Here is a 27,288-nt window from a genome sequence, read left to right as displayed (position 1 = left end):
AGCTACGTTAGCAGGAGGAGTACACAGCACGGAGATGTACACAGAGGGCAGTGGAGAGGCTCTCCACGGCGAAGGCACACCGTGTCCACACAGCTCGCGCTGGAAACAGGCGCTCACCCCGACAGACAGCCCAGCTGCCAGCCCTGCTGTCTGCCACGAGGTGCTCAGGCCACGGTTTGCACTCTCGGCTGCGTGCAGACCTGCCGGAGCCTCCCCGAAATCAGCAGGGCTCCGTGGACACACCATTTTTCCACGCCGCGCAGAGCCCGTCAGAGATTCCCAGCATTATTACAGTCAAAGAGAAAAGATCCACCCCCCCCCAGGTTAATCATTGATTTGAGGCAGGATATGTTGGATCACTTAGCTGCAGAAATTAACGATTTCTGTTAGTGTTTCTCATCATTTTATCGATTGAAATGGGATTTTAAGTGCATTATCACTGCCCCACAGACAGGTGCAGCAGGGAAAAGGAAGGCAAAAAAGTTACGCAGTAAAAAAAATGTAACCAAAGCCTTTGGTTTGCCAAGGTTTTAATTCTGTCTCAGAGGCTGGAATAAGCAGTGGCCCCAAGAGCCTTACTTGGTCCATGCCCTGAAGGAAAGCAACCTGTCTGCCTGCATTTCCAAGGCTAACGCTTGCCGTAACATTATGGATTAGAAAAACTGAAAGCTTGATTACCCACTGACTTGCACCAAGGCCAGTGGTTAGTGTAAAATGGGTATAAAAGCTTTTGGCTCCTGGTATTAGCAGTTTATACCCACTTTGCATCTCCACTGCTGTGACGGAATCGATACTCCATGGCCTGGGACACGGCGGTGGATGGAGGAGCACCGCTTCCTTCCTCGGGAGACGTTTTACTGAGGTTAAATCTGGGCAAGTCAGCTTTGGGTACGCTCTCCCGACCATTACCTGGTGAAGTCAAACAGGATTGACCACCTGGGTGTTTTCAGCATCCCGATTTGTATTATGTGTCAATCTGATCTGCAGATCTATTTATACGTTATTTCAAATTGGCCTCATTTTCTGCACGCGCAGTAATGTAAAACCATTAGCATCACTAGCTATGCTGCTCTTTTTGCACTGCTTTAAGTGCCCAGACAATAAATGGTTTGTTTTGAAATTGGACTGAAACGGTGACATTTACTGGTATTTCACAGTTGGCACAGCTGTCCAGTTAAACAGATAAAATGAAAACAGCTTCATGGCTTTTGAGAGTAGCATTACAATAAAGCTCTGACTTCACTTATTTTTTTTCCCCATTTATGGAAACCACCGTACTAAGCAAAATTAGCACAAAAGTGTGTAAGCCCCTCAGCTTTCGGTATCCGTATTTCACTACCCGATGCCATTGTCAAGTGTCTAGCACTTCTCTCGACTTCGTTGCTGCGGTCAGAAATTGCCCTTCCCGTGCGGGTTGGCTGCGGGCGTTTGCACCGTGGCCAGCAATGCCCTGGTGCCCGAAGCTTTGGGTTGACAGCCACACACACCAGACTTACGTCTGAATCTGATACCTTCGAGATTAATCAAAGAATCCCACTGCCGTCACTGAACACTGAATCCATCTCTGTGAGCCAGTCCTGGAAGATGCCAAGTTCCCTCAGCTCCCTGTAAAGTGGTTATCTTCCAAAATAAACGCTCCTGCCCTTTGAGTCTCAGAGACATCCAGGCATCAGCTTCCACTTGTGCGTCTCGCTGCCTCCGAAGCCAGCCAAAGCTCCGCACTGCGAACCCCGAGGGCTCGCTGCAGCGAACACAGTGACATTTCGTACGGCAAGTTACCGGAGTCACCGCCCTGCGAGTGCTCGAACATGGAAGCTCAGGGGGACTTTTCATGTCATGTGTCCAAGTTTCAATTACAATGGTGGCCTGGAAATCTCAGAAAACTCGAGGATTAAGATAATCAGGCTGCAGTATTTCTAGCACCAACCATAAAACAAACAAGGGGTACGCTGTAATAAATTGTGCATCCCATGTGTGCCCTGCTGCTTTACAGAATTGCCTGTTTACTATGAAAAACTAGATTCTTTATATTTGATAGGTACAAACTGCATATAATTCTTTATATGTTTTGCTAAAGCAAACGTGCTTCACATACTGTTTCTAAACAGAACTTTACATGCTGCATGAACCATATTATACATGTACTTGACCAGTGCTGCTTTTTTTTTTTAAATGTATATCCAAAACTAAAGTATACTTTAATATTAAATTGACCATTCTGGTAAAAATAAATAAATCAATAAATATTTAAGTTCCCATACATATACACAATATGCAGAAAGCTTTCAAATAAAGACTGGGACATTGCACGGGCATCCCCAGAAGTGGACGCTACTCTCTCAGGCACCAGTCACAGCTGTGCAGGATTTGCAGGAGCCAGCATTGCTCCTCTGCAGCACTTTGCACCCTGCAGCCCCAGGGAGCCCGTGCTGGTAGCATGGCGATGTAATTCCCATCAGCACTGCAAGCTCAGACATGCTCCCACTGCTGTGAATTTGGCCCCAAGTAAGGGAAATTTGGCCTGTTATCCACAGGGGCACATTCCCAGCCCTTGCAGGGACACCGCTCAACCCCCACACTCCGCACATGGCGACATTCTCTAAGTCAGGGTATTCACCTCCGTCACTTTCAAAAAGCCCGAAAAATCGGCAACCACGTTCCCGTGAGTCAGCATAGCACCTTTGGGGTTTCCTGAAAGGAAACAGAGAGGGTGATTTTAAAAGCCAGCAGTTCATTTCCAAAAGCTTTAAAAAAAAAAAAAAAAAAAAAAAGGAAATTGTTAAAATATTAATTTTAAATGGATTTTAAAACTTGTGTAATTTTCAGTCATTCATGTGCAGTAACATTTACCAAAGGCACTTATTGCAATATTCAGAAATTATTAACGTGATACTACAAACACAGTGTAACATGAATGTTTCTATTGGAGACACTTAACAAGGGTTTCCACCAGAAGTGAGGTGCACACACGAGCGAGGGCTCCATCCACAACACCCTGCCCGCAGCGCTGTGCCCTCCTGTCCCAGCACCGTCACTTTGCATCACCCTCAAAGGGTTTACTTAAGAAAAGGAGGAGTGGCTCAGCTTAAATAAAGATTACAGACTCTGCAGCGTGTTTTTAAGCAGATTGCTTTAATTTGATCATGCTGCTGCAGCCCAGCTCCTGCTGCACCGGGCGGAAGCAGAGCGAGGAGCTTCAGCTGCAGGCACCCTGCGTGGCCCCGGCACGGTGCGCACGGGGACACGTGCCAGGAGCTTTGCGATGCTGCTAATGACGGATGCAGCAGCCTCGGTAAACTGTAAGTCAGCCAGAATTTGCGTCTGGCTCCTGGCAGTGCTGAGCCCTGTGCCCCGCAGCCTCACTGACACTGCTTCACACCCGGCGCTGCAATAGTTAAATAAGGACCCAAGTGAAAATAATGATTATTGCACACATTTATTGCAGGGCATTTTGAACAAAAAACAGTTTACAAAAAATCCGTACTCGGTGTTCCAAGTGCCTTTGAATAATTCAGTCCCAGATCCTTACAGCTGAACACAGTGCACAGGAGGCTGTTTGGTCTCGCGTACATCCGTCTTCCTCCAACGCTCCCAGGAGGAGCTGGAGCCGGCGTTTCTGCCAACAGCTCCCGCCCCAGCGCCTTGCACACAGGCTCGCCAGGTTGAGCTTTGAAGCTCTCATTTTCACAGCTGGGCGCACGCGTGGGTCCAGCGGCCCTCAAAACTCCTCGAACTAAAGCTCGTTGTACATGCACGCTGACCACCCAGAAATTGCTCGTGGTATTCTGGCTGCATCTGGCCACGGGTGCTTGCTCAGCCTCGGTGGGTGCAAGCACCTCTTTGCCCGCAGGCGCGCTCAGTGCTGCTGTGGGAATTTCTCTGGTTTTGCTAACAGGCGGTCACAAACTGCAGCTCTGGCAGTTCGGCCGTCCTGCTCCCTGACACAGCTCCGCAGGCTCCTTGGGAGATTCCTCGGGTGCTTGAGACCCCGGGCTCTTCATTAGGAGAAATCCAGAGCAGACCGTGCTGCTGCCAGGGAGGGGGAGCCTTCTGGGCCGGGGTATTCCTGTGAATTTTCACCCTCTTTAGTTCCTCTGGCTGTTTGGGAGTTAAGAGAATAGGTGCCCCTTGCCACGAGCCTTTTCCCAGAATGACCAGTTCTGGAAGAAAAGACTTAATGGCACTGCTTGTTCTTTCTTAAAAGTCCAAGCCACATCTCTGACACTGCTCTTAAGCTTGAGCTTCCTCATAAAGACACAGCTTGTCCGTCCTGTGATGGAAATGGGAGCACGGCGATCCCGGTCGGGTAATGGTCGGTATGGCAGCTTCTCTTTATCTCAGTGCCAAGCTGCTTTGCCAATTTGACAATGAAGAAACTTTTTCCACATTGCTAAATGGGTCTTTCCAATAGCACCTCCAGCACTGTCTCGGTGCTGTGCTCCATCAGCATCTTGGGACACAGGCGCCTTCCTCCCCCAGAGACCCTCCACTGTCAGGCAGCATAGCTGGGAAGCAATTTTTATCCAACCAGTTACAGGAAAGTCCTTGTGGAAATGGCTTTTCTGGAGCAGCCGGCATGCAAAATTGTATCCTGATGTTTTGGGGGCATCTGTGCACCTTTGGTCTCTCTGTGAGTGCCGATGATTTCTTGGTACAACAATGAGAGTCCATCTTGTGCTCCCAGCTCGGAGGTCTCAGTGTCTCCCTTCTCCGTGAGGGGGCATGTGGGCAGCTGGGCCTAGCAATGAAAGAAAAGCATGCGTTCAAATCCACTTCTGGTATTTTATTTTTCTTTTTTTTTGATAAACAGCTAAAATTGTTCCCAACTCCACAATTTCCACGTTACAAACTCTACAGCAAAGATTGGTTTCACGTCACACAAGTATACTTGGAACCCGTCAGCATTGCAAAAGCCCTTGGGAACATGTTTCTTGGAATAAAATTCTAAATCTGGTCATTAAAAATATCCTAACATGGTCTATACAAAAGCCAGGCATTTTACAACCAAAACATAGCATGGAAAATGGGTCAGAGCATTGATACAAGCCCTGGAAAAAAAACAGAAGGTGACGTGCAAAGCACAGGGATGGGGCGGTGCTTCACGAAGCTTCCCATTGCTCTGGGAGCATTTAGTCTGCAGATGGCCTGCAAACTGGGGTTTGGGTGGGAGAAAGCAAGGGGCTCCCTGGCTGTCCTATTTCTGTAACCTCAGGCACAGTCCTAGGAAAAGCACTAACCCAGAAACTGGCCCATGACTGTACTGCAAATAGAAAAGTTTTTGGTTTTTGTTTTTTTTTTTTTTAAATTTAATTAGAATAAAGTCTAACTTAGAAAATAAAATATCAATAAAAAGATGCAACTTGAAAAAGTAATTCATCTGGACTTTAACATCAGCCCTCTCTTGTTAGGTTCCCACCACCGAGGCTGGGCAGTCAGGCTCCTTTCACACCGTGCACTGCATGGTGCAGCCCGAAATGCACAGATCTCAAAAACCCTCCAAGTAAACTGAAAATGACGTATGAATGCAAAAGCAAACACAGCTTTTTAATACAAACTGAGCAGCAAGGGGTTGTACTTGATAAAAGCCACTTACCTGACTGCAATACTGATCTTCTCCCAGAGGTAGGCAATGCTTCGGGCTCTGCAGGTGTCAAACAGCACCTCCCGCCTCCTAAACCAGCGGGGTCAAATCCAGGGTGCTCTGTGGCAGGACCAAGCACTAGGCAGTTCTGAGAGCCCAGGGGAACCTGGAACAGCTGCTCCTGAGTCCCTAGAGCCCAGTCCTTCCCTGCAGGTAAGGGAAAAGCGCTCTCCCAAGCGCTCACGCCTCGTGTATCTGAGCTCTGCTGTCCCTTTGTCTGCCTGTGTAACTTGTTGGTGGGTATTAAGGAGTTTGACTTCTTGAGAGAAGGAAGTTCCTGCAAGCTGCAAGAAAACCAGGGTGTGGAGAGAGGAGAAAGTCCCGCGTCTGCCCTGAGCAGGAAAACGACCTGCTTGTCCTCCGCCAGGACGAGCCTGCAGCATACCAGCGCCAGGGCTTGGCCAGGGATGACAGTGTGTTTAGGAGAAAAACGGAAAGCTCTGGACGAGCATTTCTCTTTTTCAATGTCTGCAAAAGATAAATATCCTCCAGCCAAGTGCCTCGTATCTGCACTGCGAAACGGGAGGCAGGAACATGGGCAGATTTGCAGACAACCGCAAAATCGTACTGCCCAAGTGTGTGTCAGGGAATTCCAGCTGCAATCTGCAGAAGCGTAGATATTCTCAAATACTAAAATACATACAAATATCATTGTTGTGGCAGTATAGCAGCATGTTTGCACATATTAATGTGGTATTAATAACGAATTTGATGATCTATTCTATTATTTCATGAATAAAATGCCCATTCCTTACCTGTAGTGCCACTAGTAAAACAGACAATTGATAAATCTTCTGGTCGAGGAGGCTAGAAACATGAGAAAAAAAAAAAGAAAATTACATCAATCAAATGCGCAAGGGGCAGTGGTAGAATGTTGTCATTGTATAAACATAAAGATCAAACCAATTATACTTCAGCTCTGCCATAAAATGCTTTCCTTGCCCTTGGCAAATTTCTTTTATTAGGTATCTTCAATTGACACAGACCCCATTCCTCCCTGATGATTTGCTCCATCTGCTTTAAGGTTGTGCTTTAGCATAACAAGACTTTGATGGAAGGTTTGCATCTCAGAATACGCACCAATACTTCTTAGTGCAAAAATTCCACCTCCTTAAAAAGCTGAGGTATCTGTATTGTGCCTGATGTCAGTAAGAGTATTTGTTAGAAATACGGCCACACAGAAGACAGTAACAGTGTTTGCTATTCCTAGGGTTTTGATATCAGCCATAACTGATATTTCAGCATTTTGAAAATGTGCTGCTTTTTTTTTTTTTTGCCTTTTTTTTTTTTTCTACTTGTGATCATCTAGCCACCGTCTCCACCCTGCCCCTAGCATTTTTAAAAGCACTGTCAATACCCGTGGGTGTCTGGGAAAATTTAGTTCACCAACTTCCAGATAAATGCTGGAAAAGCGTGGTTAGCCACAAGAGGGTATAACTAGCTGAAGCCGCTGAGGGCTTACATTCCGAGTAGCATCTCTGTGTTCTCAGTACCACTGCGCGTGCCATTTTGGGTCACCAGTGATTAAATAAATGGCCTGAAAATTAGAAGCCTCTTCTGAAAGCTTTGTAAGAGTGTGAGCACCCTTGGTGAAAATATCAATGCAGTTTTCCAAAAAGATCCCACAGAAATATTGCCAAGTATTGTTTCTGAGTGAAAGGCACCCCGCCACAAAGCCAGTGCTGCAAACACGTGCCACCGGGGTAAGACAGCGGAATTAGCGTGGCTTAACACTGGCATTTAATTACTGTCCTGCTAACATGTTCAGCAAGGATGAATTACCTCATTTAAGAGTCCCAGACGGAGCATATGAAGCAAACACCGCACATCTCCAGAGTACAGCACTGCCAGCCCCTGAGCTCCCCGGCTGCCTCTGCACAGGGCGGGTTACAGCACGCTGCCCTGACCCACACACGCCTGCTTCTGCCCAGAGCAAGCTTGCCCCTCGTTTGTTAGTGAAATGAGTTTGCCATGGCCAGCTGCAATCCTGAGTGGGAAAGCCAGCATGACAGCACTCACCACAGGCGCATGTCGACTCTCCCGGCCGCAGTCCTGAAAGAGATTAAAGTAACAAAAATGATTTCCACTACAATTCATGTGGTGTAACCCACTAGCTAATAATCTGCAAACCACTAAGGGAGAGCGTGAGCCAGAGCAGAAATCTTTGTGGCTAGCACTTAGGTCATCCTTTGTGTCCAAAGTTTCTTGCGTTAACTGCAAAGATATCCCTGGATTCAAGCAGTGCTTGGGCTGGTTGAGCTGGAGCCAGGCTGTTTCATAAGAAGTGTGAGGATGTAGGCCTACATGGAGGAGGACTGTGTCTCAACCAGGCTCAAGGAGCAGCTGATGTCTTATTTCAGTAGGGAAGTTTAAAATATTGGCTATCCTGTCAATAAGGGATAATACTATGAGGAACCACACTGAGCCATGCATCAATATCAACAGCCACGAGCCCCAGACGCTAAACCTGCCATGCAGTTCACAAGTCCCAGCATTTGTTACTGCCTCTTTGCAGAAAATACAAAGTGTATGAGAAGGAGGGGGAAACCAGGCTTACCTCCACCTCCTGCATGGTCTGGATGCGGACCCCACAGCGCCTTCCCCTCTCCATCAACTCCTTCTCGAATGGGTCCATCAGGATGATGGAGCTGAGACCCGGCGTTTCTCTCCTCTCCACGTGGTCGAGGAGCGTTCTGGCTTTTTCAGGTTTGTCACAAATGACTGTGGAAATGTCAGCTGGAAGGAAAGCAGCCAAACAAGTTGTTTTCGGTAAATCTTTTTTTAACACAAGACTGGCTGCTCGCTCATAGCTAACATCATGTCAGTGCTGGTACTCACTTTGGGTTCACATCAGAGCTCCTAGAATATAACATATTTCTCTTAGAAAACCACTGCAATTTTAGCTAACATAAATCAACGCCGAAGCTGTAGCTGACACCAAGGAGTATTCTGGGATTCAGTTCAAAATGCCAAAATTGCACACTACGTGGGCTAGGAAATCTAGGAGGCAAAACGTGAGGAAGTGCAGCAGTGGGGAGCCCCACAGCGATTCCCCCCACAGCTGAGCACAACCAGGCATGGGAAGCATGGGGGGCAGCCCTGACCTGGTGTGGGGGCACAGCAACCCCCCCAAAACCTCTCCAAGTGACTTCAAGATACTTGGTGAGTGAAACCACCCGTCTTTCGGAAAGCAGAAGGAAACGGACCATTCCAAGCAACAAAGCCGGTTTCTGAGAAGATTATGTTAATTTTGTTTTTACCTGTGTTGACGATGTAACGAATGGCTCCGGGACCCAAGGTGTCATAGAGGGGAACCACCACCATGGAGTAGGTGTAGCAAGCCAGCTCGGAAATGATCCACTGCCGGAGGGCATCAAAGCACAGAGGTGAGAAGGGGGCGGTGGGAGCAGATTTAACACACTTGAGAGCGAGCTTCGGACATAAAGCAAGCTCACAAGACAAGAACGTTAGTAAAACGGCATCAAGTTAAAATAAATCTCACCTCTGGGCGGTTTTGAGCAAAGACCCCGATGAACTGCTTGGTGGATGGCTTGCAGCCCTGCTGCAGCAGCCCCGAGCCCAGAGCCTCTGCTCTTTCAGCCACCTGGAAGTCAGAGAGAAAAAGGTACACAAAAAAGAGGAACACAAGCAGCAGCAATTGAAGAGAAGACATAGCTGTGCGGGCAGGCTCTCAAATTACTGCATTGGCTATCTAAAAGCCCATTTTTTTAAAACTTTATTGCTAGCCTATGGTGCCTGTTCACCCGTTCCTCTGTGGGAAGGGCGAGAGCGCCGGGGAGGGGGCTCCGGGGGGGCTCACTTCCAGCTCACCTCTCTGTATGACAGCCACTGGTACGGCTGCTTGGGCTTCCTGAACCCCAGGCAGGGGCCGTTTTCTGCAAGACACAAGCAGAGACGGCGGAGTTAGGGGACAGAGCTGGGAGCTGGTGCCCAGTGTTGTGGGGCTGCAGCAGAGCCCTGGGAGAACAAAGCCATCGGTACCGAGGTCGGCTCTTGCTGCTGGGACAAAGCTCACAGTGAGCACCATCAGCCCGAATGCCAGCTCCTGAAGCTTTCATTGCCTTTTGATATCATGGCTTCAAAGTGAAAACTGCTATTTTTAACACAGCCACTCTGGAAGAAGGGCAAGACAATACACGGCACTATGTGACAGGAGGAGTACTTGAGAAGTTTAATTCATCGGCTGACTGTACTTTCTGCACAAAATCCACCCCTCTGTGCACCTACTGAGTTACTGATTTACCTCTGTCTCGTGGGGTAGAATATTTGCGTTACGCTGAGGTTTTCGGTGGTACCAAAAATAACAACGTGGTAACGACACCGGTGTGTTCAGCACGGCGGGACATCGCAAGCAGCAGACACGAGTGGTTATGATATAGCAGTGAAGTCCTCCTGGCTTTTTGGAATGGGAAATGTCATCCCCCCACTGTGTGAGAGCTCTCTGGTGGTACCATCGCTCATGGCAAGGTGTGATGGACCAAAACACCACAGCCAGCTTTCCCAAGAGCTTTGGGCACAGCCCCTTGCCCTGCCCCATTGTGGAGTGAGATGTAACCTGGATGGATAATTGATGAAAGGGCAGCAACAGGCAAAAATAAACGGCAGCTTTTGCAGCTGAGCTCTGTTGGGATCCACAGATCTACACCTGGATCAGCCTCATTTAATATATCCAGAAACGTTCTGGAAATGAATAATGTATGATGAGCTTTGCTGCTGGGGCAAAACTCAGGGCATTAAGTTGTCTGCCAGTGGCAGCAAAAAGACCTCGTGGTACCAAGAGCCTGCACAGTGAAATTCAATGGCGTTAAATGCAAAATAGCGCACGTTGCAAACAGTAACCCTAATTACAGATCCCTAACGATTACTTGTAAATCAGTTATTCAGTTATCAGTAGAAGAGACATTGAAGCTCCTTGGGCACCTAGGGCCAGGTAAGCACTGCGGCCCTCGTGGCCCAGCTCCCACGGATAACAGTGCTGCAAAAGACAGGGAGGAGTGGGATAGGAGCAAAACTGCACCCAGATGTGGGGGCACCTTTTTGGCCTTTTACGCCTCCAGCTCCTTGGAACTCTACACTCTTCTGGCCTCCAACACTCTCCGTGGGCCTCCCACAATATTTCCCCTTTCTACACTATTTGGGCTTTAAAATCATTCTTGGCCTCCCACGTTTTGGGCCTCTGTAGTCTTTCAGTGACCAAAACATTGGGGCCTCATACTCTCATTAGGCCTCTAGGCTTTTTGAGCCTCCCACAAGCTCTGAGGCTCCCCCCTCTTCTCCCTGCCTCCCCACCACCGTACTCTCACCGGAGATGCTGAATCCCCTCCTGAAGACCTCGTACATGGTCCTGGCATCGTCGTAGTAGTGCGTCAGCAGCTGCGGGCTGTCCCCGATCACCGACCGGCGCGCCCCGTCCAGGCCCTGCGTGACAGACGACATGGCACCACGACACGACACAGCCGTCAGCACCGCCTGATGGTGCCTCTACATCCATTGCTGTGTTCCTGCCCTGGCACCCAAGGGTGCCAGAGAGATGTGACGTGAACTACAGCACCCATGTAACACGGGGAACTGCATCCCAGGGATGAGAACATGACCCTGCTTGTCACCAGAGGAGGTGGCTGTTATTTCTCAAAGAGATCCAAGAAGGAGTTCTAAATCTCCAGATAAAATAAAATAAAATAAAATAAAATAAAATAAAATAAAATAAAATAAAATAAAATAAAATAAAATAAAAATAAACTGTTGGCTCAAATTATGCTGGATGGGGCCGAGACGTTTGGGCTGGTGAGGGTGATGGAGTGGGGACACCCTGGGGGGAGCGATCGCTCCAGGCTCTGCAGGTGTCCCCAGAACCACGGGCACCTTGTCAAGGACATCCAGACCAAAAGGAAGGACATAAAGCAAGCTCAGGCCACCAGGAGATAACGGCAGGAATATAAAACCAGGGCTGACGCCGCCACAGGTAGCCAGATAAGGAGGGAAAAGACAGAGAGCAGTTCCTAGTGACTCCCAGAGGTGGGGCAGGACAGACAAACAGATGCCACCATCGCTGTCAGACAGCAATTGAACAGGGACAGCGCTGCAAGTAGGAAGGAAGGCTCGGTAAAGCCCCATCCACAAGGGGAAACTTTCTGGGAAAATCTAAATTCCTCCTGCCCTTTTAAAAAGTTGTTGGAATTAAAGACGGTAAGGTTTCACAGGGGACACAGGAGAAGACTTTGAATTATCTTAGAGTTCCAGACATGAATTTAAGTTGAAACGATTTTCAGAAATATTTCTCCTCCTTAAAATGGAGCAGCTTCATTAAACTTTAAGGCCTCTTAAAAGCATGAAAATTAATAACTCCTCAGCCTCACCCATGGATCTGGGTATATCTTCTCATTATTGCAGAACTCACAGCAGCCAGCACAAGGAAGAGGAGCTGACCGAGAGCTCTTAACACTCTTGCAGGGACAACGGGTTGTGGATGTGTCCCTGTAAATGTGCTGCTGTAATTTTCAATCATTGGAGGTAAAGAAAAGTTAAGATCAAAATGTTACTGAAAATTTAAGTGAATAAATTAGTGGGCTGGATTCTAGTTTTTCACTTTACAGAAAAAGGTGAATTAAGGAGTGAAATAATCCTTGGCCCAGCGCACAATGCGGCTGATTTCCAGATGAGGTTGGAGAGCTCAAAATGAACAAAAGCACCTCCCAGCACCCGCTGGGGTCCCAGCCCCAGGCCTGGTGGAGGCTGGAGACCCCGAGGAGAAAACCCCAGCACCCCTCTGGGTACTGTGCCAGGGCTCCATCGCCCACAGAGCACAGAAGTGCTGCCTGGACGTCCCTCCTTGCAAACCCCGGGTGAAATCCAGCCTCCCCCGTGCCACCCCAGCCTCACCTCGACCTCCTCCGACTGCATCCGCAGGTCGCAGGGCGGCTTCACGGCCTTGGGCCGGCTGGCAAACCAGTAGGCCACGACGGCCGCAAAGGCACCGATGCCCACCAGCGCTGTGGTGGGCAGGTTGCGGAAAAACTGGCTGAGGTCATCGAATTCGGGGAGCCGCAGGCTCCGCAAGATTTCCTGAGCTTGCATCTTCTCCACGAGCGACACGGCAAACTCTGCAAGAGCCAAGAGTAGAGCCTCTTCAGCCGCTGCCAACGCACTGCTCTGCCGCCTTGTGAGGCTGCCCGCCAGAAAATAATTAACATGAGGACAACAGCGTCCATGGAAGAGGTGCGAGAGGAGAGGGAACATCCCTGTGAGATCTCTAAAGGACACCTGAGCACCGGCAGCACAGCCACGTGATTATTGCATCAGGACCCAGCTAGGAGCGTAGCTCAGGGAGCCGAGCCATCCTGCACAGGACATCGGGGTCAGGCCACGCGGTGCCATCTCCAGCCACCAGCACACGCAGAGCAGGGCACAGCCAGCACGCCTCAGAGCACAAAACGCTGTGCAGACACGCTCCCAAACACCGCTTTCTTTGTTTATGCCAGCTTTGCATTCTCAGCTTCGAGCTCCTTATGGTTTATGTCAGGCTAAATTATAGGTGATTCGAGCCAAAGAGAGTTTCACAGCATCGCTTCAAAGTTTCCTGGAAAAAAACCACCCGGGAGTGCCGGCTGGGGATAAGGGAGCACCGGGTATCAGGCTGGGCGCAGGCACCGCCGGGTTCCACCCTGCACCGCCCCGGCTGCTCCACAGGGACTGGGGGGCCCGTGCCAGGGCCCCTCCTCAGGCACAGCCCTGGCATGGGAGAGGATCACACCTCGGCTGGTGGCAGGCAGGCGAGGGGACAAGTTTTGGGGCACAGGACGGCAGTACTTTGCTGTCCCCTGCTTGCTCCCTTCGTACCTGCCCGTGTGGCTTTGCTGCGGGTACAAGGAGGGAGGCTCAGCCAGGCAAAGCCGTGCTCCAGGGACTGGTGGTGGGGTGCTGGGTAAACACGAGGCATTTTAAATAACTTGTATGCGCAGTAACAGCCCTGTATCAGCTGCCTGCCAGGGAGCCTGTAGCAACTGCCAGCCCTGCGAGAGACAAGCCAAGCAGATGCTACGGGGGGGGGATCCGAACAGTTAAGGTTTCCTGTTAAGCCCCACAGCGCTATTTATGACTTTACCAGCAGTCAAGATTTTAAAGAAAAAGCTTTTCTGCCACGGGAACCCGGGCAGCCCCTTCCCCTCGCCCTCTGGTCTCGCTCCAGCTCGCAGAGGCACCGAGTGATGAATGGAGGGGCTTCGCCCCCACGGGGCCTGGGGCCCCCCACACAAAAGCACCACTGACGTTAACACAAACCAGCTTTTTTCCTCCTGGGAACAGTGTCTGGGACATGCTGAAGGTCAAGACTACCCGCTCGCAGCCCTTCCCCATATTCATGCAGAGTGAGCTCCGGAGGCTGCCTTGTGCCAGCCCGCAAATGGGCCCCCCTGCACCGGGTTGTGGGGGAAGTTTTCAATTTTGTAGAGCAAAAAGACACAGAGAACAGCTAACCTTGCCAATTGGGCTAAAGGTGGGAGCAGCATCTCTCCCTTCTGTGGGCTCTGGCCCAGTCCTCCCCACGGGTCAGATCCTGCAGCTGGCCCAGCTCCCCCCCCCAGCCCCTCCAGGACCGATTGGGATGATCACAGCAAATAAAGCAGCATCTCAGTGATGTTTCTGGGCAGTGCCCACCCAGGGTGTAATTTTCTCCCGAGCTTTGAGCATCTCTCCAGAAATCTGCTCATCTGGCACAAATCAACCTGGCTGCAACAACAGCAGGATGAACCGAGGTGGAGCACCAGTCTCTCCCTTCACGGTACTTCTCCACACCAGGTTATGAAAAGCAGCTTGCAAAACACATCATCACTAGCAGGCTACAAAAACTGAGGGAGCTCTTCATTTACTAATGAATCAGCCATTTGTGCAAAAGCATTTCAGCCAGTCCCACTTAAAACCGCCTGCTCCCAGAAACACAATCTCTCCCACCAAAGTTAGCCGCCCAATTTGCCACGGTTGCTGGTTACACTGAAATCTTGAGAAGACTCCATCCGCACCAGCCTGGGAGCAGTGATTTGCAAGCACCTGTGCAGCCAAGCTGAAGGTGGAAAGCTCCGGGGAATGGGGAAGCAGTGGCAGCACAGGGGCGATGGGGTGCACCAGGGCCAGGCCCTCCTGCACATCCATCCCAGTACAGGGCACCAACGGACACTGGGAGCTCACAGCACCGGCAAGAGCATCGTGCGAGCCAGGGTTGTAGTAAAAAGAACAAGTGTTGGCAGCCAGATCTGGTAGCACACCAGAACACAAGTACTTCTGTTATAATACGGGTAATGGAGGACGTGTGATCACACCTTCCCTCACCAACTTCGCATCCCTCTGACATATGTTAGGGGGAGATTTACATCAGTACCTGGATTTGGGAAAAAAAGATATCTAAAGACATCAGAAACGTGCTTTTCAACTCTGGAAAAGACAGGATGCTTTAATACAGAAATAAGAATCACTTATGATTACCGGGAGGTATTCGGCTTGAGCAAAGAGAAGGGCACAGCGCAGTCTGGGTTTACACAGAACATAAAAGGGCTTTAAACTAAATGAGGGGAGACTTGGATTAAATGTAAGGAAAAAAATATTCAGTATGAGGGTGACGAGACACTGAACAGGCTGCCCAGAGGAGCTGTGGCTGCCCCATTCCTGGCAGTGCCCACAGCCAGGCTGGATGGGGCTTGGGCAGCCTGGGCTGGGGAAGGAATTAGGTGCTCTTTAAGGTTCCTGCCAACCCATCCCATCCTGTGATCCTGTTCTCTCTCCCTTAGAGGCAGTGGTAGGGACAGCGCAGCCCCACGTGTGCCACAAGCAGGGCGCTGCTGGCAGCACCTGCCCCGCGGTGCCGTAAATCGTGCTGCAGCTGCCAAAGCTGCTCATGGCCCACAGGGACAGCACCTCAGCGGCACTCCTTCCACCCACTGCCAGGAGCTACGGGGGAAAATCAGCACATTTACCTCAGCCAAACGCTCGTGGTGCATTTATTTTTTCTGCCCGCTTGTGCCAGACCCTGCTGTCTTCTGCTCAGTTCCTACTTGGGCCGTTATTTCCTGCTGACCCCAAGTTTTTGTTGCACAGCAAATCACACACGTGCCAGAGTTCCTCATTCATAACCATATCGGCTAGATTTAATAAATAAATTTGACTGCGAGACAGAAGTTTGTTTCTCCCTGCCAAAGGATGCTGCTGGCCCATTTTCCCTGGGAGCACAGGAATTCCTGGGGCCACAATGTCTGCAAGGATCTGTAGAACGTTTCTAGCTAAAAAAATGGGTAAGCCCGTCTTGTTAGGGACTCACTAAGTTCGCTGCAGGGCATCTCAGAGGACGCCACAGTGATGGAGATGCCACTAACAGGAATTAACATCAGAAAATACACGTGAATGCAGATATTCACTTTGTTTTCTTTATAATGCAGCAGCAAGAGTGCTAGGATCCCTGGGAGAGCTAAATAGAGGTGTTAGTGTGGCAAGTAGGGCCACAAAGTCATCTGCTTGTATTCTCCTATTTTCATTTAATAATCTAAGTTCAATGAAGACTAAATACAGAAACTGAAGGCAGGACCCTGCTCCTAGGAGAAAGCTTACCCTGTCCAGGGGAGACCCCAGTACCTCTGGTTCCTCCCATCCAGCCTGAGACCTGCAGCTTCATGCACTGACCCCAGTTTCCAAACACAGCCGATTTTGGCACTACAAAGCTCACCCAGCTTGGCTTTTGCAACAGTTAATCTTGATTTTCCATCCCCAGGTGCCTCACGATGAGCCCATACTTGATGGGCTTGGGGCAGTGAACCTGCCTCGGGACAGGGGCCAGGAGAGGGGCCCAGGCATGTCTGAGAGGAGCCACGCTGCCGGGGCACCCTGCTGCCAGGGCAGGTTGTGCCTCCCTCGCTTGTATTTCTCCTATAAATCACGTAATTAAAAATACTAGTAAAAAAATATTAATGAAAAAATCAGCACGGACCCTGGGTCTGGTTTCCCACCAGCAAGGTAGCATCACACACCCGAGCGCACCGCAAACAGCCTCTGCTGTCACCCTGGTCTCCACAGCAGGATGCTCTCCGCACCCCTTCTCTGGGGGTTTTGCCCCATTTCTGTCACCTGCGGTGAATCCCCTGCCCTGCAATGAGCCCTGGCTGCTTGGGCCGTGCGCTGGCACCTCTCACTCACCGGGGAGCTATGGAAAGCAGCCCTGGGAGCTTCAAAGTGGCACACGGAAGCACCAACGCGGGCATTTGCTCCATACCACATCACCACTGGACTTGTGGAGTAGCCCCATGGCAGAGAAAAGAGGCACAAACATGAGGAAAAAAAAAAAAAAAAGCTTTTGAAATGGGAAAAACACAGGTTACTTGCTAGGAGTTAAGAGCTGTGCCTGATTGGGACTGGCCAGACTGCACGGTGTGCCTGACACCTCCAGAGCAGCGCGTGGATCGGGGCGAAAAGGGCTCCTGCAGCGAGTCTCTGGCCAGCTAGAAGAGGCGCTGTGCTCTGAACTGCCAGCCAGCTTTGTGAGCGGCAGGCACCACAGCAGCGATTCCGAAATATTTTTCTGGCATGCAAGATACAAACGGCACTATTGTGCGATTCGGTTTTGATCCGTTCCTGCTGGAAGTGATTCTGTAACTGGAGATTTAGCGGCACGAACCCGCGTGGGAACAGGCTCAGCCTCCCGCGGCGTGCACAGCGCGTACACGGGGAAGCTTTGCTCACCCCACGCAGCCGAGCACCCGCACCCGTACAGGCTGTGCCATCACCCCGCTGCCTGCTTGGGAAGGAGAACTCCTCACAAGATGCCCTCACCTGCCAGCCCACCACGCATCCCCAGCAGGTGGGAATGGGGCGGGATGACCTGTTTTGTGCTGGAAACCAGACAAAGCTTCTATGGCTCTCCCTCTATCGGAGCACAAATAAAAGGCCATTTGCACGCGGCTGCACAGGGCTGGCTGTGGCTCAGCTGCTCCCTCCCCGGGGCTGTGGCACCAGCAGCTGCCCTCTTTCCCCAAGGACTCGGAGTCTCCACGATCTCAGCTGTCCCAGTCCCAGGAGGCAGACGTAGAGGAACCTCCCTCCAGTGGAGCAGCACAAGATTTCTGTGCTCTGAAAGCTGCCTTGTCCCTCGTTCTGGCTCCACGGGCCCCAGACTGAGATTTCTGATCCCAAAACAGGGTCAGCGGCAAAAGCTCTGAACAAGGAGGCACGCAGCAGAAGCTGAGTGGGATTATCAGCCAGTGCAAGGGTAATACTACCTAAAGCTTCCTTAGATGTTACCTGCTTCTGCTCCTGTGCAGTGACATGTTCCACTACAAGGCTTCTCCCTCGCCTTCAGACAGATCACACTGAAGCCAGCTCCTCGTGGCTTCCTCGTGATGTATCATTGCTTTGATCTTTGGGACTCTATATTATCATCAAAATTGTGCTTTCTGTTAAAAAAAATGCCCCCAACCCACCAAAACCAGATCAAAACAAGCTCTTGCACGTGCTTGATTTTTCCAACTGTGAGCAAAACTGTTGACTCCCAGGTACATAAAACACAATTACCATGTTTTACTTAGACTACACATAATTCTTTGCAGGGTCAAATCACAAAGATATATTTCTTTCCAGAATCAAAGCAAAAGTACCAGCCCTCATGGTCGCATTACAGCTCAGTGAGTCAAGATTCAAAATCGAAAAAAATCAATTTGGGGGGGGACTATTACACTGGGACTCAGCATAGGGAGCAAGAGGCAACTGATGCAGAGTATGGATTTGCTTTGGACACCTATTTCCATTGTTAGCGAACAAGGGAGGAGAGGGATGCAGCGCTGGTGAGGTGCAGCATCTCTCCAGGGACACTGGAGCAGCACCCAGACAGCAAGAAATGAAAGAGAAGCAAGATGCAAGTCTTATTTTTACTAAATGAAAAACGTCCCTCTCCCCTCCCTTTGGGAATCAGACACGTCCAATCTGCTCGGCTGGCCTCCTGCCAGCAGGACTATTAAAGACTGACGTTTCGATGGTACGCAAGCCTCTTCAGCCCCAATTGCTTTCTTGCCGCAGAGCCGGCGGGGACTCGCTGCGCCCTGGGCCAGATGGATGGAGCGGGGCTGGGGGACCCACGGGGCCACCCCCCAGCCAGCACAGCGGTTATCTGCCTCGGAAAGGGGGCGTCACATCCAGGCCAAGCCTCTTTGATCTGCTGAGAGGAATAAGGCAAATAAAGTTCACGGCAAGGGAGCCGGCGATGCTTTCGTGTGACCTTTGGTTACTGTGGGGAGAGGACGCGGACGGACGAAGGGGAATGGGGCAGCACGGGGCCGGGCGTGAGTCCGGGCTGGTGGTGTAAGGGGCTAGTTCCTAGGGGTTCCTAGGGGTGGGCAGGAACACGCTGCGTGCAGAAAGCCTGCTTCCAACACAGGGCTTCCAAAGGACTTTCTAATGCACATATGGATGCGTTTGTGTGTATATATACGCACATACACACGTGTATCACATATATCACTTTGGGGGAGTGATGCTTCACACTAGTGCTGCTGGTGCTCCTGCAGAGATGTCTCACGCTCCTGCACTGTGTTCCTGAGCAAACTCCTCCTCACCAAGGATCTGGTGCACGAGCAGCACAGCTCCTCCGCAGCACCCCGCACAGCACCGCACTGCTGGGGACATCGCCGGTGGCAGCGCCCAGTCCCGCCGTGCCACCAGCCTCCTCGCACCCAGCGCCAAAGGACAGGCGCAGACAAAGGACACAAATCTCCAGGCAACCCGCAGGAGCAGCACTGGCCTCCCGCTCCCGGCCCTGCTGAGAAATGCATTTGCATTGAAACGCATTTGCAAGACACAAGGTCCTTGCAACCATCCACTAAAAAGGGAAAAATGCTAACAAGGGGCTCAATGTCCTGACAGGCCAATTTTACAGAAGGAGCACAATAATCACAGCATAAACAGAAGTATTTAAAGTATCTGAAATATCTACAGCATACCAGTCACTTGCCAAGAGAAATTACTCAATGAATAATTCAGAGGCTGTGTGGAGATTTTACTTTACACGCCCGTAACGCTGCAGAGAGCAAAGCACACCGCCGGCCAGCAGCGCCCCGCGGCCTCGTCCCTCTGTGTCCGTGCCACCTATTTGCCACCAACGCCAAACCCACCCCGGAAAGCTTCGTCCTCCACTGCTCACCTCCCCGCTGCGCTCAGGAACAGCTCACAGATGGGAACCGGCCTAAAAATACGTCTGGCACCGCGAGCGGCTCGGCGCAGCGGTGCTCTGGAGCCACCGCGACTGACGCGTACAGGAAGGCTGAGGCTGCGATGCTGGTCCCAATCCGCCACCGCTCTGACGGGGAAGCGCTAGGAAGCCCTGCGAATATTTCAAGATTCCCACCAGAAGGGGAAAGCTCATCGGCTCAGAGCTCTTGTCTCTCAAGCCCACCAGGCCCGAAGGCACGGCGAGGAAGCAGCTCGCCTCCCTGCTGAAGTGCCCTCCGCCTCGTCGCGAGGCGACGTGCTGCAGCCACAGGGCTCTGCCGGCCAGGCCGAGCGCCCCAGCCTGGGCTTTCAGGGGACAAAGCTCAGCGGTGCCTGGCCTATTTCTGTCCCCATCGCAATGTCCTGACCCTCTTGTGCCAGCGCGGCGGCTGCGCGCTCACCCCACGCGGGCTCAGGCGGCTCCCCCCAACCCGGCCAGGACAAACACAAACCCAAAAGCTGGGTGTGTTTCTGGCTCCTTGGTCTCCTGCCTGCGCTCGGGGCAACCACCAGAAATCCTCACCCATAATTTCACTGGGTGAAATTGCACCCCATAGCCCTTCTCAGCACCGTGGAGGTGCCAGGAGCCGGGGCACCTGGAAGAGCTGGCGGTGCCAACGGGTCCCGTGGGGGTTTGCTGGGGCTCGCGCTGCCGTGCCCTGCCTGCAGCCCCTGTTTGGTGCGGGACTGTCTCCTGTCCCGGCACCGCACCGCGTGCTGCTCCTGCCAGGGCTGGCCTTCAGTCCTGGAAGCCGCTTCCAGAGAGTCCGCAAACCCTCCCTGTGCACCCTGGTTGTTTGTAAATCCTATTTCTTGTGAAGGAGACTTGTTTTGCTTTTTATTTTTGAGTGGCATTGATGCTTGATTGTCCTGTATGCTATATGGTGCTTGGATGCCGCGTGGCAGGCAGAGAACAAACAGCTTAAATAATTGCATAAAAATAGTTATCTGGGGCAGAGCACAAAGAGAAGCACTCAATAGGGAGGGAAAAGCCTTCTGCACCCGCGGCAGGCAGCTCTGCAGAGCAGGGAAGACAGAGGTGGCTCTCTGCACACAGCCCGACGGCTCGCTGCCAGGAGAAGTTTTGCTATTCGCCTGCAAACATCGACTGGATTTAAGCAAACCTTAGCGCTGCCTTTAGAGGCCACGTTCCAGCTAAGGACCTCAGTAAGCCGAATTGTTTCCCAGCACGGCGCAGGGCACTGCACAGGCGCAGGGGCTCCAGCTCCAGCACCCATCACGCGGCTGCCCTGGGGACGTTCAGCTCCAGACCTTGCTAATTCCTACCTCGGTGCTCTGGTTTCTTTGTTTTTAATGAAGAGCACACCTTTAATTGCTCAGTGGAGGCTGTAATTTGCAGCAGTGCTGTTTACCTCAGCCTCAGCTGCACCCACATTTCCAACCCTAACCCAGGGGCATCACTTCTGTGCTCCTGCAGACTCCGCTCCCCGTGGCCGGACCCTCGCGATCGGCGTGTGCAAGGCTGGCAGCAGTGACACGAGGGGTGAAGGGAGGCCACGAGGCAGGAGCTGGCTCTGGCTGCTCTCCTGGTGCGTGCTGTGCTTGCACAGGGGCTGGGGGATCCAAACCTGCTGGATGTGCCACGGGGCTCCCCCCCACGGGTGGGTGCTCTCTTCCGCCTTACAGAGACATCCTCCTGCCCCCCAGGCACCAGCTGACGGCATTTTCTGAATCCCAAAATAAGCGCCCTGCATGGCCACCACGCTATATTTGGGCAAGTACGGCAGCCCTGGCAGCGCAGCACCCAAAGTGACGCAGAAACCTAAACAAGCTTCTAACAAAATGCTGAAGGGAGCGCAATGGCACGCTCAGCGTTAGTCCTGCAGGGGATGGAGACGGACAGAAGTGTTTCGTACAACGCTTCTCAGCGAGGCATGAGCCTCGCTGTCAGCTCAGTCTGTACTGAAACTGACTCCTAATTTCGTGTCTCCTTCTGTAATACTGAAATTTCTGTAGGAAGCCCGTGCAGAAGGGCTCAGCTGAGCTGCAGCCGTGAAGCGCAGTCACCTGCATGCTGCGTGCTCCCGGAGCTGGGCTTGGGGCTGCCCGTAGGATGCTGCCCGTGCCCACTGTGCCGCAGAGCTGCACCTGCTGCTGCAGGAGACCTGCCATACAATAGCTCAGCACAGCGCTTGTTATCAGGAGCGACGCTCTTTAAGCCAATATTACAGCTACAAGAGCTCCCGAACTGACCGACCTGCCAACGCAGTAAGGACGGACACACGCACGCACACACGGACAGACCGAAAGCCCCCGCGCGTTGTGCCAAGCGGGCACCCACGAAGCCAGCGCCGTGGCTGTCACTGGAACCTGGAGCTGGAAAACTACACTGAAAATAGCAGCTTAAAAAAGTAACAGTCGTGTCATGATCCAACTACAATAAATACAGTTGTATTCCTCCCAGTAAGCCGTCTATAATTAGATCAGGTTAATTACCAACCAAGTGCCCTGCAAATCGCAGAGCTTTCTGAAGGGCACCGTGCGTGCAGAGGGGAAGGAGCAAAGACCCCAAAGTGCACCCAAAGACAGGAGGGTTGCATCCTGCCCCCGTGCTTGTGCAACACGAGGGCCGGAACCATGCCAGCTTTATCCCAAACCAACCAGCAGCTGGAGGTGGCTTTGCAAGTCATGCAGAGCTCCTCTGGCAACCCAGCAGTGCAGGAAGGGGCAAGAAAACAAGGCTTAAGGGAGTCACTTGCCAAAAGACCCAAAGGTAAGCAACGGGCAGACGGGGAGGCTCTGCTCCACCACGGCTGGGGCGGGCAGGAGGAGCAGGCACGGCACGGCACAGCCTCGCCTGCTGCACAGAGCTGCTGCATCCTGCCCGCCTGCCTGGGCCCCTCGCCAGCCCCCGCGGGCATCACCTCCACACAGTGCCTGCAACCAGCCAGAGCTTCTCAAAATAATCTCTGCATGGTTTCTGCACAGGAGGATATCGCGGTGCCATTAAAGGAACATTGCATTGGTTCCTCTCTTGCACGTGAGGTCAGTAAAAACTGGCCGTTCTCTGTAGAAATTGCCACTGCGTTAGGTAGCGCTCTCACTGCGCCATAAAACAGCAAATAACCGGGTCTGGGCAGGTTTTGAGGATGCCCTGCAGCTGCACACAGGCATGGCAGTGGAACCGTCCCGCCACACTGTAATCCTCCAGGAGCAGAGGGGGCCCTCTCCCTTCCAGGAACATCCCCATGCCCCTGGCAGGACCCCCCTCACATCCCCAACCCGTCCCCATCACGACATCGATGGCAGGGACACACCAAAGCAACACAGCAAGGGGTATTTCACATCCACAGGTAAGGTTTGCACGTTCTGTGCTTAACCTCCAGGGAGCACCCCAATGACCCCACACATTGGCAGGCTTCTCAGATGGGGCACACACGTTTGTGTGCTTGAAGGCAGTGTGAAGCCTCAGCATTTTGTTACGGATCATGCATAAATTTAACACTTTCAACCCGCGGTCCCTACAAAGCTTTGGCAAAGACACACATCACCGCCTGCACCAGGAGATCCCGGCCAGCTTCCCCACAGCCAGGTCAGCACGGACAGACCCACAGACAGCAACGAGCAACACAGAGAGCCTGCCTTGAACTCAGGGTGCTAACAATTCAATACACACACAGCCTAGAAACACGCAGGGTGTCAGACACAGTGAAACAAGCTTGCTGGTCTCCTGCTATTCGAAGCAAGCCCTGACGCCCGCGCTGGGGCCAGGAGCTTGGGGGAATAAAGCCCAAACCGATGGTTCCAGCTGAGCCCTCCCAGGCAGCCCCAGGAACCAGCACCCCCGCGTTAAATGACCTTGTCCCCAGCACGTGGCCAGGGCAGCGCTGCACCCACGAGGTGCTCTGAGGCACAGGGCTGGAGCCCCGGGCTGGATGGAGAAGCCCCCGCCGCTCCTGCGGCTGCAGCTCCCAGCCCGCACGGGGCTGTGAAATTCAGCCAGAGCTGGGGCTGCAGCTTTTTCCCCCTCTAAGGCTCTTAGGAACATCTGAGAAAACAGGAAACTGCAAAAGCCACAAACCCTTTAGGCCACTTGTGCTTCATCCCCATCCTGCTGGCAGCACCACCGGGCTGGGCTCTCCCCCGGAGCAGCCCCGAGCAGCGCAGCCCAAACCCACCACTTCCAGCAGCAGCTGCAGCGCCCGCTCCCTCTCCGCAGCCCATTTTTTGTTTTGCTCAGCCACATTTTTGTGGTTTTGTTTTGCTCAGCACCCAGAGCTCCGCGCACCCCAAACCAAGCAGGGGCTGCAGGGGCTTCCCCCGTGCTGCTTGCAGCCCCTCGGGGTGCTCGCAGGGCCGGAGCCAGCTGCACGTAGAGCCGACACGTCGCGACCAAGCAGCAGCAGCAGCAGCAGACTCACCAGCGGCAGCAGGCCGGCCGTCCTTCGCTCCCTTCCCAGGCAGTCAGCTCATGGTTGGGGCTGCCGCCACAGCGCGCCCGTACACGTACTTGTTGAAGAACTGCTGACTCCAGGACGTCCCACCCCCTTCCCATCTGCAAACTGCCAAAAGAAGTTAAGCTTGGCTAATATCAGCTTAGTCCGTATTAGCGCAGCGGCAGCGCCCGCCTGTAACCCTTGAGGCACTGGAGGTCTGGAGCTGGGATCCTCAGCCCGGCTGCGGGAGGGCGCGCGGAGCTCGCCCGCTGCAAGGCTCCCCCCCGGTGCTGGGGGCTGCGGGGTTTGGACACGTCCATTTGTCAGACCTCCCGAAAGCTTTACAGCTCCTAGCGGAATCCAGGCAAGGTTTTTGGGTGTAAAACTACAAAGCCTTCCTGCGAGTGCTTGATTTAAAATGAAAAGCAGCATCCTTTTTTTTTTCCTCTGAGAAATCCCATCACAAAATGAATTTTTACAGTGCCTGACAATGTTAAAGTCTGTGCTGCCAGTCCTAGTCCACTAAATTAAAAATTTCAGAGCCATAGTCGAATAAATGTGAACCACATGAATCAATAAAACAGTAAGGGAATATAACTATGGCCAGCATATTAAGCACAAAGCAAAAAACAGCATCTGAGCCCCCAATAGGTTCTGCTCTGTTACACTGATAACAAAAGAAAAGCTTCACAATTCACTAATACTGCCTCTCTGCAGAGTTCTCAAAGAACTCCAAGCATTCATGAATGAAGGGGACAGATATTTAATGAGATTTTGGGCAAGCAAGTCAAACATCAGGCGTTTGGTTCAGCTGTGGCTATTCTGCAATCAGGCTTAATTTATCAAATTGCCAGTGCAAGGCTGGCAGTGCCAGCCTAAATGGCCTGCTGGTGTAAATCAGCATCACATCGCTGCCTTCATGGGAGCTCAGCAATTTTCACCAGCTCCAGTCCTTGCCCCGTCGTTCCTTATGAGCTACAGCCGGACAAGATTTTGTAGTCAAACAGCTCAGGTTGTGAGCAGCCCCATTGTTTTCCACCAAGTGATTTATGGAGCAGAGCAATCAGGAGAGTGTTTTAGGGGAATACGGTTGTCTTCCCTTTTTCGGATGGGCCACTGAGGAAAGTTTGCAGTTCACCCAAACGCGGGGTTTGCTGTGGGAGCTGATGGTGCTGCAGCTCAGAGGCCAAGAGCCTGCTGTAGGCACGTTAGTGGGGCCCGGTTGAGCTGGGTGCTGAGCACTGGGGCTGAGCTCCCGGCCCCAGCCAGGCAGCTGGAGCTGCAAAGTGCTTGGAGCTTCAAACCAGGAGCCAGGCAGCTTCTGCTCCTGTAGAAGCTCCCAAAAGCTGGCCATCACCTTAGTGAGTTAAGTAGCAGGGGTGTCTGTACTCTGCAAGTACAAAGGAAATAAGACTTCACCTCTTGTGCTGATTGCTGCTCAGGCTAAAGCTCAGAGAGATCCAACTACCGGTAAAATCAATGGAAAGGCTTCAAAGGACTGTTACGTGTTTTGGCTGACACCCCACCTGTCCAGAAAAAAATAATAAAAAAAAGTGATATCATTAAGACACAGTGCTTTTAGTGCTCATGACTGAACAGAACATGAAAGAGAAGTATTGTCGGAGAGAGAAACCTATTGAATTTCTCTATGTTTTTACTCTTTATCCAAGTTAATGGGAAATACAGATTAAGGCTGAGTTTTGAACCAAGCGATGCTTATGGCCAGGAGGATGCAGCGCTGACCGAGCAGCTAACCGAGACTGCACACCAGGAAACCACAGCCAGAGTTGCAGCCGCTGCTCCTTTCATCCCACACAGCACTTTGAGACGATGAGGATAACTCCCCAATATCTGCTACTTGGTCTTTCAGGACATTCCTGTAGCCCAGGGCAATAGCTTCGGTTCCTGAGCACAAACCTGCCAACAGCACTGCAGATTCCTTAAGGCCCATCCATGGAAAATGCTGCCCTGACCATGAAGTAAGTGCAGAAAACAGCTGCTGACTAAAATAATGACGGTCATGTCAAACTGGGAGACTGCCACTTTGTTTTGCTATTTTGCAGGCTCTTTTTCCTTCCTATGACTTCTGGTCAGACATTATGCTTGTATTGATTATGCAGTATGTATTTCTGACCACTTACAAAGAGCAGCAGGAAGGAAAAACACTGTACGAACAGAGGATCAATTCAATAATTAGGGGTGCTAATATGAGGCTACCAGACCAGTGCTTCTGACTCTTCTCCTTCCAGCCCTCAATTTCCTTACACTGCAAGGATGCCAATGAGTGGCAAGGGAAAAAAATAAATCCACGATGATGATTTGGTTGCTGATGCAGCTCTCCCCTGCTGCCACCCGAAGAACATCTTCCAGGCACCCAGAAGTGGAGCCTCCATTTTGCGGCTGAGCACAGTGGGCACGGCGCGGATCCTGCCCTGGTGCACGGGGCTGCTGCCCAGCACCGCACCGGGAGGTGAGGGAAAAGGGTGCGTGGGCATCACCACAAGGGAGGCTTTTGAGAAATCTGTGGCTGGGCTGTGCTTGGAGGTGTTCTTGGATACCCAAAGTTAAATACTTCACTGAAATGATCGCTTTTCTTTTGGTAGTAATAGCAGGCGGTTTTACTGTTTGAATATTTTAAAACACTTGGTTTACATTTCAGGATCTTTGCTGTTGATTTAGTTTGGGGAGATTATTTAAACTTTAAATTAAACAGCAATTAATCTAGCTGTGGTTTTGTTTCTAGTCAGTTCTGCTTTCTGATTTTCACACCCCGGAGAATGCCCTATGTTTGTGTTCCTGATCTGAGCGCAACTTGCTTTTATCCAAACTCTCCTATTTTCACAGATATTTTCAAGTCATCCTGAAGACATTTCTGTTTGTGCCGATTTCGGCAGACTCTCCCCAAATCTCTACAGATGCACACAGGCGAATATACAGTTCAGAGACATGTGGGAGTTCTGCAACCTCCTTGCTGCCGGGCTCTTCCCCTTCACCAGC

General features: G+C 51.6%; 1 protein-coding gene across 8 annotated transcripts in view; it reads right to left on the bottom strand.

Annotated features, from left to right (window-relative positions):
- The window catches only part of ACSL6 (acyl-CoA synthetase long chain family member 6), a 53,886-nt gene that overhangs the window by 16,087 nt on the left and 10,511 nt on the right, over positions 1-27,288 (bottom strand). For 7 of the 8 annotated variants that reach the window (XM_040573983.1, XM_040573980.1, XM_040573977.1 and 4 more), the window contains 9 exons: positions 12,542-12,762; positions 10,966-11,080; positions 9,473-9,537; positions 9,144-9,245; positions 8,902-9,001; positions 8,199-8,377; positions 7,661-7,693; positions 6,397-6,448; positions 2,618-2,691 (listed from right to left, as the gene is read on the bottom strand). In XM_040573983.1, the coding sequence (XP_040429917.1) occupies positions 2,618-2,691; positions 6,397-6,448; positions 7,661-7,693; positions 8,199-8,377; positions 8,902-9,001; positions 9,144-9,245; positions 9,473-9,537; positions 10,966-11,080; positions 12,542-12,736 (915 nt within the window). In that variant the 5' untranslated portion in view covers positions 12,737-12,762. Of the gene's footprint in view, positions 1-2,617; positions 2,692-6,396; positions 6,449-7,660; positions 7,694-8,198; positions 8,378-8,901; positions 9,002-9,143; positions 9,246-9,472; positions 9,538-10,965; positions 11,081-12,541; positions 12,763-24,276; positions 24,665-27,288 lie in introns of those variants that run through there. The other variant, XM_040573981.1, reaches the window with a different exon arrangement.

This window comes from Cygnus olor, chromosome 14 (genome assembly GCF_009769625.2).
Source record: "Cygnus olor isolate bCygOlo1 chromosome 14, bCygOlo1.pri.v2, whole genome shotgun sequence".
NCBI lineage: Eukaryota > Metazoa > Chordata > Aves > Anseriformes > Anatidae > Cygnus > Cygnus olor.
The sequence above is the reverse complement of the archived record's forward strand: the minus strand, read 5'-3'. Positions and strand labels throughout refer to the sequence as shown.